This window comes from Sceloporus undulatus, chromosome 2, assembly GCF_019175285.1.
Source record: "Sceloporus undulatus isolate JIND9_A2432 ecotype Alabama chromosome 2, SceUnd_v1.1, whole genome shotgun sequence".
Classification (NCBI taxonomy): Eukaryota; Metazoa; Chordata; class Lepidosauria; order Squamata; family Phrynosomatidae; genus Sceloporus; species Sceloporus undulatus.
Genome location: NC_056523.1, coordinates 310,977,614 through 310,989,801, shown reverse-complemented (window position 1 = coordinate 310,989,801; position 12,188 = coordinate 310,977,614). Strand labels below are relative to the sequence as shown.

At 39.0% G+C, this 12,188-nt stretch overlaps 1 protein-coding gene across 2 annotated transcripts in view; it reads right to left on the bottom strand.

Moving 5' to 3' along the window:
* Window positions 1-12,188, bottom strand: part of ADAMTS12 (ADAM metallopeptidase with thrombospondin type 1 motif 12) — a 200,668-nt gene that overhangs the window by 57,757 nt on the left and 130,723 nt on the right. For both annotated transcript variants that reach the window (XR_006102164.1, XM_042451931.1), the window contains exons 7-12: window positions 11,901-12,050; window positions 9,261-9,404; window positions 7,735-7,879; window positions 4,436-4,528; window positions 1,877-2,022; window positions 379-548 (exon numbers count right to left, since the gene is read on the bottom strand). Coding sequence is in view for 1 of the 2 variants with exons in the window: in XM_042451931.1 (XP_042307865.1) it covers window positions 379-548; window positions 1,877-2,022; window positions 4,436-4,528; window positions 7,735-7,879; window positions 9,261-9,404; window positions 11,901-12,050 (848 nt within the window). In the remaining variant the exon portion in view is untranslated. The remainder of the gene's footprint in view (window positions 1-378; window positions 549-1,876; window positions 2,023-4,435; window positions 4,529-7,734; window positions 7,880-9,260; window positions 9,405-11,900; window positions 12,051-12,188) is intronic.

The following is a 12,188-nucleotide window of genomic DNA, read 5'->3' as shown; positions in this document are numbered from 1 at the left end:
TAACAAGCGTCTACTGTATATGTGCAGAGAATTATTCTTTTCACATTAATCTGAAGGAAAAGTGGCATGGGAGAAACATTCAACAGGTGGGGAAATTTCTAACAGATTTCAGAGAGGTCTAGACTTGCCATTAATTCATGAGGTATCCTAGTGTCAAATCTTTGGAAATGCTGTGAAGGAGTGTGAAGGTAACAGTAATTAGAAATTAGTAAAAGAAGCCCACTTAAGAATGTCTCACCACTGCGGAGAGAAGTTATATATTTTCCTAGAGATACACACTCCACAGTCAAAGACTTTTTATATACTGAATGTTTCTTGTTTAACTTTATATCCTGTCTGTCCACCAGATTGGTAACTTCCCACTTGCCCTATCCTTACCTGTGTTATAAATTGGGATCCACTGGTAGAATTCATTTTTGTAGGCGACTGTATCAAATTCACTGCACTGCATCTGCCGAAAGTTTGGTGTGACTTTTGGGCACCGTTTAATATTACACATAAGATAGCGTTTTCTCTCTCCTGTGCAATACTTCCCTCCAAATTGTGGTCTGAAAGTGACATGGGAAGTTTTGAAATTAAGAACATAAGAATTTATCAATTACATTTATATCATGCTTTTTTCCTAAGGACCTTTCCTCATTTTGTTTTATCCTTAAAGCAACCTTTAGATTAAGATGTGATGTGAGAGCATGAATCTGGATCTTCCTAGTACAAGTCTGACACTAAAGGTGGGCAACTGCACAAAGGTTGGGGGCTATTTTACCTCCCAGTGCCCATCCAGAAGGTTGCACCAGCAAGTTTCAGTGTGCCTAAGGTGATATGATGTCCCTTCTGCCTACCATGTTGGCCAATTTTGGACCTATTTCCCCCCTCTTTTTTGATGTTTTGTGGCGTTTGAGGGCTTTGCTGGATTAAAGGAAGAAAAACACTTTTTTAAGGTAGTTTTGACCCATTTGGGGAGAGAAACTGCCCCCCTATTTGGTCCAGGGGCTGGAGTAGTCTTCTGGGGTTTTTTGCCCAAGAGCACACCCCTGCTCTAAACTGGTCATTGTCAACGTATTGCCTTCCAGATGTGTTAGACCACAACTGTCATCACCTCAAATTAAAGCCTGAAAAGTTAATTTTAAGAAGAATGAATATAATGACATAGAATCATACAACCTGATGGGGCATGCTGAAGCATCAGTATGTCTGGGATCCAGAGCATCATCCTGCCACTGCTCAGTTATTGATGGGTTTCATATGCCATTATTTATTAAATTCTTCTTAAGAGTAGCTTTCTAAGCTTCAGGTCCATCCAGTACAACCAATAGTCAAGGACAATGCGAACTGTAAACCCAAATATCTGGAAGTTGAGAAAGACTGCTCTAACTATTACTTCACCCTGACTTTTATTAGTGTAACCCAAGGACCATCTGTTCAGCATTCTTTTCCAACAGCAATCGACCAGCCAGTCATAAGCAGAGCAGGACGCTGTGTCTCCTCATTATCCATTATTTAGAGATACACTGTATTTGTATAGTGCTTTGCAGAACTATTCACCATGCTTTGCCTTTTCCACATTTTGTTGTGGAACTGGAATGGATTCAATTGGCATCAATAGTCCTTGAGGCACACATGTTCCTCAACACGGTAAAAGTGTAAAATATTTTTACTGTGCCACAGAAGCTAAGTAAAACCCTCTGAATTTGTACTTGTTGAAAAGAAAATGATCATGTTGGCTGGAAGATTCTGGAAGTAGTATTTCAAAAAAGGGAAACTTTTCCCATTTTTTGTTCTGGGGAGACCACCAAGTATGGATGATGATGCTGGTGATGATGATGATGATGATGTTGTTAATGCACACAATAAAACATAGGGAAGTGATGAGACTCACTCTGGATTATTGCACTGTCTCTCTGCCATCTGAATGCCAGCCCCACATGTCCGTGTGCAATGTGACCATGGTGACCATGACCCCCATCCGCCATGAACTGCTTCGGGGCTCTTGCCCACAGTTATGCATTCACCTGTGAAGCACCACTGAACAATAAAGCAGCAGAGGTACAAGGTCAGATTAAAAAATACAATAGCACTAAAATAATGTCTTCCATAGCAACTTGATGGAGGTAGCATAAGAAAGAACAACTTTCACATTTTGTATCTTCACCGAAAGTTGCAGAAGTTTTTTTACTTGGGCCCAAAAAGAGATGACACAAAAGATTTTAAAATGGATTCCAGTCTTGATCATGAAAAGGAACAATTTGGATTGGGCCTGGGTGCAGGAAGAGGAGGAGGGTTAAACCAGTGTCTGTGCCAATTCCTTGCCCTGTCCAGGATGGTATTAGGGGCAAAATTTCAGATACCCACATTTTATCTTAGTTTCTCCTCATCTCCATGGCTTAATAATTTTGGGGGGGAAACGTGGGATATAAGTAAAGTGATTCACTGACTAAGCAGAGGAGGTAGTTTGCGTACCATCCCATACACTTCAACTGTCCAGATCAAGCTGTGGTTGTCCTACTTTTTCATTGCTTTTAAAACATCCCAGTTGCTTTCTCCTTCTTCCACTTTCCCTCCCTGTCCTGAGTTTACTTCAGTTGCTGCAAACTTTGGTGTCATTACCAAACAGCCACACAAATAATGACTCCTGTTGGTTAGTCCCGAGAAGAGAAGACCCATTCAATCACCTGTTGAATAGTGAATCAACACATAGGTAAATCTCAATGGTTCAGTGGGTCTAGTCTGGACTAACTCCAGGATTTAGGCCACAAGGTGTTTAGCCATCAACTTGCTCTGGTCCATGGTGCACTCATCAAGCCTTGCTTTTCTGGAAAAGTGAGAAACTGGTTAGAGTAATGGGTTAGTAAGCTGGAAAAGGTGATAGAGGTCTATGAAATCCAAAGAACTTGTATAAAAGTGAGAAATTGCAGAAGAATGAGACACTCCTCTTACTGAGATGTTATTAAGGATGCATATACTCTGTAGAGATAATGCAGTTTGATACCATTTAAGTGCTGTAGCTCCACCCTATGGGGTCTTGGAATTTGTAGTTTTACAAGGCCTTTTGCCTTCTTTGCCAAAGCATGCTGGTGCCTCATAAAACTACAAAATCCAAGATTATGTAGGAATAAGCCATGGCACTTGAAGTGGTGTCAAACTGCATTATATCTACAGTGTAGATGCACCTAAGTTTAATATTCAGGTGCACCTTAAGTCAGGATTGGGGAATTCCCAGAGGTCCTGGAGTTGCTGGTGCTTCCTTTGAGATTTCAGAGGCCTGACTATGCCCCTGAGAGCCCCTATATCCCCCTCAAATTAAAAAATGATTTTAAAAGGCACTTTTTGGTTTAAACATAGCTTCCCATTATCTAAAATAGACCAGAAAAGCATGAAACTATGGGAGAATGGCCTCCTGTGTCCCCTAAAATATATGAGCAATATGTTTAAGGAAACAATTAGGGGGATGTTGGCTGGAGGGTACTGGGACTGGATTGGGGGCAATGGTGTTTGCAGCCTGCAAGCAGTACTTTGCCTGGTATGTGCAGCACGGCAAGTAGTATTCCATACCTTCAAACATTTCATAGATGAAAACCTGGAGAAACAACATCAATGTGTGGTCAAGTTGGAAAAAAAATATTAAAGAAGAACAGAAAAGCTAGGAATGGCTGCAGGAGTTTGGTTTTACCTGCCCTTTCTGAGGTGGGTAAGATTCTGCACCTCCTTTCCTCAACTCCCTTTCCCTTCCAAGCTAATTGAGCATAAACTATCTCTACACTTTGAACTCAGTTTGCAACAACTGAAAAAGTGGGAAGTGGAGGAAAGAAACTGGGACATTTTATAAGCAGTTCAAAAGTGGGATGGCAGAGGATTAATAGTGACTGTTCCTGTTGGAGGGTATGGTATTCCTACTTTAGGGAGAACAAGACTGAGAATTGTACAGCCTTGCAAACATTACTGCCAGCATAGCCAGTAACGAGGAATGCTGGGAATTGCAGTCTGATAGTACTGGGAAAGTTGTACAGTTCCAACATGAGATAGAGGAAGATTCAGGAAACCTTTTCATTTATGGACAATATTACAGGGGAAAAGCCAAAATTATATATCTGATTTGTAGGAGCTAAACTCCTTCTGACAGGGAAACTGGTACTGAAAATTGGAAAAGGAAGCAATTTTCTCACATTCCTGACTGGGAGAATAAATGCAGTGGCATGATGATAATATTATGAAAGTGTCAAGTTCAGTCTTTTGGATTAATATCGCTATGAAAGATTACCATAAGAGAATGTAACTGAATAAAATGTTTAGCAGCCGGAAAAGCCAGCAGAGATTTCATGGAATTTGTTTTGATTTCTCGTTTCCCCTTTTGAGGTCCTGGACTACCAACAAAACAAGTGAGATACTAAGGCACACATTCTGTTCTTCTCTGTTCTGAAGACAAGAAGGCTATAATCACCTTATTCTCACCGCATCTTGTTCCATCTGCTGCAGCATCCAGTTTTGAACGGCAAGAACCTTTCACTAAGCACCATAGGGTTTGGCATATATTCTGGAAAATGAACCAATCCAGATATCATTTTAAAACAATTACCATTTTAGGGAATAATGATGAGCGATTTTAGTAAGGGGTATCTTCTGCTTGTGATGTCCTTGTGAAACCTAATTTCAAACTGCAACTAGGTCAATTTTTTTTTAAAGAAGTACAAAAAACTGTATATACTCATGTATAAGTCTAGACATTTTAGTAAAAAAAAAATTGACTCAAAAAACCTGGCTTGATTTATCCATGGATCAATGTATATAGGTACATAAGTACCTGTATATAAGTATATACATAAGTACTGTACTTCAACTCTTATTTTTTTAAAAATGAATCATCCCATTCTCTCAGTAGAGTGGCAAAAGGCAAAAGCTTAATCTCTCCTGGGAGCAGCTAAAAGAAACACTGCCCCTCCTTCTACTCTCTCATCCACCCAGCCTTTAGTAGGCACATAGTTATGCCTGCCAGAATTTTGTAAGTTCTGTGGCATCATTTTCCTTTGCTTCATCCTTTACATCCTTTATTGCATTCCTCAAAGTTTTGTCTTCATCTTACCCATGGGTCATATCAAAATCCATAATTTTGGCCCCAAAACCCGCCCTCAACTTATACATGAGATCAACTTATAGTCGAATATATACAGGTAACCTTGTGCTGATTTTTAACTTTCACTCAACATTTAAGTAATTAAATATTTCAGAATGCAACAGAATGTTATAATTCAATGAATTCAAGGTTCTCAAATGTCATCTAGCATGATTAAATTTGCTCACTTTCCTCACCTAAAACAATTCCATTCATTCTCATCATGAAAAAGGGGATAAACCTCCCTTCTTGTCTAGGACCAAATATGTCCCTCTATGACTCCAGGACCAAAGCCAACTTGTACTTCCTTAATGAAAGTAAACATTCCTCTCTCACTTGAAACTCTCAGAATTGGGAAAGATGGAACCAGATTTGGTTTCTGGCAATAGCACTCATTAGTCTTTAGAGGTATAAAAAAGTAAGCATTATTTTTGTGAAAATAAAATTTTGCAAAGTATATTTTTTCTATTTTTATTTCATACCTGTGAGCTGATATAGCCCCTGGTCACTCTGGTATAATAAACAAAAATATGACATTGGATAAATATCTGTAGAGAATAAGATGAAATAGCAAGGAGTGTCTACTACCATGGTAGTTTAGTTTCACTTCAGTTATTTTTCTGAAAGGTATATTGCCAAGGGTTTACAGTCAAAAGCTTCTGTATGCATGCTATTCAAGAAGTCTTTGCTGTTGGTACATATTTACTGCTTTGTTCTGTTTTTCTTTATTCCAGCTCATCCACTACATTTCAAGTGCTGTAAAGAAGTATTTTTCAAACTTTGTACCTTGAGGGACTTACTTTCTACACTGACTTTTCTGCCTTACTGACTCATCAAGTATCTGCAGTGAAATTCATACCTCCTGCACACTGGAAAAGATTCTGTTGTGAGTAAATAAGTTAGATATGTTTGTACTAATTGGATTCCCTCCCATTCCTCAAATACATTGGATATTCACTGTGAGGTTTATTGTTTTTCCTGTGTTGGGGAGTGTTGCACTTTTACTTTATTCTTAAAGAATTTGGGAAGCAAACTATTAGAAAAAGCAGCCTGTGAGACAGTATAATTATCAAGGTCAATTTCCTGGTGCATTGCAAAATCACGGGGAAGTAGTTTAGGCCACAGTGTCAATTCACTTTGGCTGATATAGGTATAGCAATGGCCACCAACTCATATTACTTTACAAATTGTTAAACAAGCTCACAGAAGATAAGGCTGTCACACTGGCTTTTAATCAGGATAGCTAAGTATTACCTCCCATATTAGAAGCTTTTATGATTCTGAAAAGCAGTGGCTAGGGAATGGGGGGTGGTGTTTTTGTTTTTTTTTTGTTGCTTTTTTTAAATCTTGGGTCTTGCTAATGGCATAAGCCACTATAGGTTTCTTTCACACACAATTTTGCTGCTGCCTCCTATTGTTATTTGCCATATGAAGTCAGCGTCAACGTATGGTGGCCCTATGAAGGAGAAATCTCCAAGTCACACTGATATCAATGGCCCTGCTCAGGTCTGGCATACTCAGGGCTGTGGTTTCCTTGACTGAGTCTATCCATCCGAGATGTGGACTGCCTTCTATCACACATCACTGTCTTTTCTAATGAGTCCAGTTTTCTCATAATGTGTCCAAAACTGGCAGTCTCAGGTTATTCATCTTGGCTTCTATGGAGAGTTCAGGCCTAATTTACACTAGAACCTGTTTATTTGTCTTTTTGACAGTCCATGCTATCTGGAGAATTCTGTTGCACCACACAGAAATGGGAAACACAATGGCATAGACAATCCTGACAATTAAATTTAATATTCAATTATAATTGATGATCTTGTTTAGTTCCTTCATAACTGGCTGTTTGAAGTCCTAGTCTTCTGATTTCTTGACTACTGTCTCCATTCTGATTTATGACTGAGCCAAGGTCCAGAAAATCTTGAACCACTCCCAACCATTGCCCCCATGTATCTGCCATTCTCCTACACATGGGTGGGGTGGGCAGTGACAGCTCATAAATTATGGCTGCCATTGGAAACTACTATCTTACCTGGAACAATACCACTTCCAAGTTGACTGTACAAACCATGTTCACTGTTTTGCTGAGTATGTGTGTTTGAAACAGTGGGTTAAACTGAATAGGAAAGGAAATGGCTGAATAAACTCCAATTCAGTTTAACCCATTGTTCCAAACACACATATTCAGCAAAACAGTGAACATGCTTTGTACAGTCAACTTGTATTTTACTTATAAAGGCTATAATTATAAGTACCAGCAGGAAAGCAAAATAAATTGACTGGGTCAATGCATTGCCTGATGCTAGCAACACATTCCCAGTCCAACCATCCTATTCCAAGCAGATCTGCATGGGTTTAGCATAAATGTGAGGACTCTGTGATTTTCCAGCTGTTGTCCATAATCACTGGCCATTGACCATGCTGGTGGGGCTAATGGGAAATTGAGGTCTACAGATTTTCCACTCCTGGTTTAGCATGACAAAACATCCAGTTCCTGCTCTCTGTACAAACATTTCTTCCACTGGGCTGAATTTCCCCTTGTTTGAATGTGGTTGTCCAGCTAGGATTCAGTAGCCGAATTACATTTTCACAAAGGTGAGGTGCAAGGAGAGGGAGACCACGGAACTTACATCCACTTGATCACAGAAAGTTGCATTGGGTCCATACTGCAACTGGCACTGGTGATGGACATCATAAAGCACTCCAGGTGCAATGAAAGGTGGCTTTAGGTCTTTCTTCTTTGGAATATCATCCAGGCAGAAGCCCCATCCTCGGCTGAATTTGAGACATGGAATTAATTCTTAACACTTTTGAAGCTCTTGGTTATGAACAGCAACACCTAACTTGTTGTTGTTTTTTTTAAATGACAACCATAGTGTAACAGTCTCTCTCATACCCAAAGGTAAGTCAGAAATGACAACTACTTCTCCATCTTTTATGCCAAAAGTGGGAGAATAACAGGAAAATGAGCAGAGAGGAAATTCCTCGTAGATCAGACTGTCAATGCAGGCTATATTAGGTTGATTTCATAGAAACAGTACATGTAATTTTGTGTAGGAGTTGAAAATGTTGGTCTATTGAGACTAATGGGACACCAGCTTTAACACAATATCCTGTTTTGATCATTACATTTCCAGTAAGATTATCAGCTCACAAGATGATTCAGAACATGATGACAATTAGTAGTTTCAGATATATGACTTATGAAGAAATGCTGAACAAAAGAAAGAAAGCAGCTGAGTGACTTTGGAAGGATGACTGCTGGAGAATGACAGTTCTAACTCCTACTATCTGAAGTGGTTGCCTTGTTCTACCTAATGTAGGGCTGGTTCCAGGGACACTGTGGAGACATAAACATCAGATCTGCCCAGTATTCCTCCACCATCATGCCCACCACCATCTGTGAATGGTGCATATTTGTGTATGGTATGTAAGAAATGAATACAGATGTATTTTCATTCCTATCCTGTAATATTAGAATAACTTAGGGTCATCTAATGATACTTTATGGGCAGTAGTTGGACCATGAGGTGGTGGCTTGGAAGATTTTAAAAATGCTTAGATAACTTCATGGAGAACAGGTCTATAAGTGTCTATTAGCCATAGTGGTAAACTAGGCAGTTTTTCTATGAATATGAATTGGTGAGAAGCAAATGAAAAAGGAATGTTGTATTTGGGTCCTACTTGTGAGCTTTGTTTCTGAGAAAAATCTGATGATTATAAGAAACAAGACTCCAGAACTATAAACCAATAGAGATATTCCAGGTGATTTTTCCTCTATATCTCTGTTAAAGACATTAAAAATTGAATAGCTTTCCTCTATATTATCTCTGTCCTACATTTTAGGTGGCTTTTCAAACACACAGTAAGGTCTGAACAACAAGAAATGCTGTACTGGCACACTGTCATCCTACTCTAAGATTCTACAGGCATGTACTTCCATGGATCTATTTTCAGCCATCAGCAAACATATAAACCACATCAGTTTCTTAGTATAAAAGCATAATATCAAAGCACCAAATCCACAAGGTAAAGCAGCTTTCATTATCTGTTTCGCAGTTGGCAGTCATTGGTTCTATACCCAAAGATAGCTCCAAGGCTATAAAAAATCCTTCAAAGGCAATGAAGCAAAGGCAAAACAACCATACGGACTCACTCTAGGAAACGTGTGATGTATTCTTTGCTGCAGCGTGACCAAGTCAGGGGAGTGGGATCATACTGCAGTTGATGTGACATGATGTACGGGCGTCTCCCCACTGGCTCACAGTCATTTTCTTTTCCATCGTGCTGGATACCAAAACTAACAGAGAAATAAACCAAGATATTGTCAGGAAGGTTTATGAAGGGAGAATATAAAACTAGTTTCCTTCCAAACAACCTAAAGCATTGCAGAAAATATACAGAGAATTGTTATCAATTTATGTCTAGCATTTGGTGGAAGTTCATAGCAGGATATCTCAGAGTTTGGAAGTTATTTTTAAAAACTATATTGTTATTTACCTTCAAGTAGTTTCCAACTTATGATGATCCTAAGGTGAACCTATCGTGGTTTTCTCAGCAAGATTTGTTCATATGAGGTTTATCATTGCCTTCCTCTGAGGCTCAGGCTGCATTCACACTGTAGAAACAATCCAGTTGCCATGGCTCAATGCTATGGAATTCTGGGACTGTAGTTTTGTGAGACATTAAGTCTTCTCTGTGAGAGAGCTTTGGTGCCATAACAAATAACAGTGCACAGAATTTATTATACACACACACACACACATATCCATCCCTCTCTTTTCCCAGGACTGGGACTCACTGAGCTATGGAAAATTAAAGGGGTGTCAACCTGGATTATTTTTGCAGTGTGGATGCAGCCTAAGAGAGTGTGACTTACCTAAAGTCACTTAGTGGGTTTCCATGGGTGAGAAAGGATTTGAAACCTGGAAGTTTATCGCACAGGCCCCTGGAATGGGGCTTGTGCGTTACAAAAGAGGCCGGGATGGGGCTGGAACAAGTGGAAGACACATTTTACCGCACACAGGAAGTCCCCATTCCGTTCCGTTCCATCCCCCATCCGTCCTACAGTAGGCAGTTTTTGAGAACTGCAGGAACGGAATGGAATGGGGACTTTTGTGTGCGGTAAAATGCATTCCCCACTCATTCTGCACTTGTTCCTGGCCCCTTTCGTTCTGTCCCCAATCTGTCGTGGTGCGATAAACTCTCTGGTCTCCTTGAGTCTTCATCCAACATTCACAGCAAAGCACTATGCTGGTTCTCTTTTTAGACTACAGCTTGCAGAATTTCTCAGCCAAAATGGCCACTGCCTGTACTTGCAAGAAGCTCCTGGAAGTTGTAGTCCAGAAAGTAATTTCCTCATCTTAAATGATGAAGAAAGCTATGAAAGAAATCAACAGATCTGATCCAGGTTTTCTAATAATAAAGCTCCAGCCATTAAGACAGATGTAGTAGGAAACTGAGAGAAAGTCACTGTCAAAGGTTGCATAATTACTCCTTTGAGTCAAAGATTATATTGGCAAAACAAAGGCAGAGATAGATTTACAGTAAAAATTAAATGAATGTTATATTTTAAATTCTTCTTTTCATCTGTACTTGAATATTTTAAGTGAATGTACAAAAATGTCAAACAAAAAACTATAATCTATTAATGCTAATGCATTAATACATTTGTAATAGTTTATATTTAAGTGGTTTTAATATGATGATGTTTTAACTGGTTTTTAATAATATTTGTAGCTACTGTTGTAAACTGCCTTAAGTCCCAAACTGGAGGAAAGGAGAGATATAGACAGATAAAGAAACAAACAAACAACAACAACAACATAGGAAAGAAAGTCTTTTCTACATGACAAGAAAAAAAAATGAAGATATTGTCCAGATGTAAACCAGATAAAAGGATGGAAAGCTAGACAAATAAGTAACTAGCTCTCTTACTTAGAAACATGTAAGAAAAACAACACACACACACAATACTCTACTGGTTAAACCATAAGAAATAAAACTGTAGGGAGAGGCGAGATATAAATTGATCTGTAGGGAGAGATGGGATAGATGATGATGATGATGATGATGATGATGATGATGATGATGATGATGATGAACAATGGGAAAAGTGTGATGCTTTAGAAATTGTTGGACTGTCTGCATCTCACATTGACTGCATAGCCCATATAGACAGTGGTGAGGAATGCTTAGAAGTGCAGTCCAACAATATCTGGTGAGTACCCAGTTCTGAACTAAAGCATTCTTCTATCTAAACTTTAGTTTTAATCAATAAAAAAATCAGATTTAATCAGTAGAAAAGACTTCCAACATATTAGACTACTTATGCTTAGGTTTCTCTCTATTTCCACTGAGCTACAATGCAGCTCTTAGCCTCTTTATTGCAACCAAAACAACATATGGCTCTTTTTTCTCTGTAAGTTTAATTGCAGTCATTTCAGTAGCAGTTTGCAATATAACGTAACACCCTTATGTTCACCAAAACTGGAAAAGAGAGAAAAGAAAAATTATAATAAGCCAACCTAAAACTCAAACTCTTTCAAGCTTTTCCTCTCCCCAGCTGTCATGACCTAGCTGAAGAACTCATAATAACATATGCCTGACGTTTTGTTTTTCCTTTTCCCTCCTGAACTTCTTTTACTTTTGTGTCATATCTGTATAGATTGCAAGCCTGAGGGCAGGAACTGTCTGACCCTTCTTTACTTAAATTACTCTGCGAGATTTTCCAGCTGTAGAACAAGATACAGCTATTTAAAAAAAAATTTGCCAAGGGTCGCAAATGTTTTCATACCTATGTCCAAGTTCATGTGCAATTGTGAATGCCAAAGGTAGGCCAGAGTCCTCATTGATGTTACAGCTTCGATGTGGTTGACACATTCCAGAGAGATGGGATAAGCCCAAGGTTTCACATGGACGATTCATGCCGGCACAAATGTCTTTTCTGCAAACACAGCAAAAGGCATGAGATTCAAAGAACTATGCCCACAAGCAATTCAGTAAGACTTTTGACAAGATCTTCCATGATATTCTTGCATGTAAACTGGTAAAATGTAGGATAACAATGCTACTGTTAGGTGGA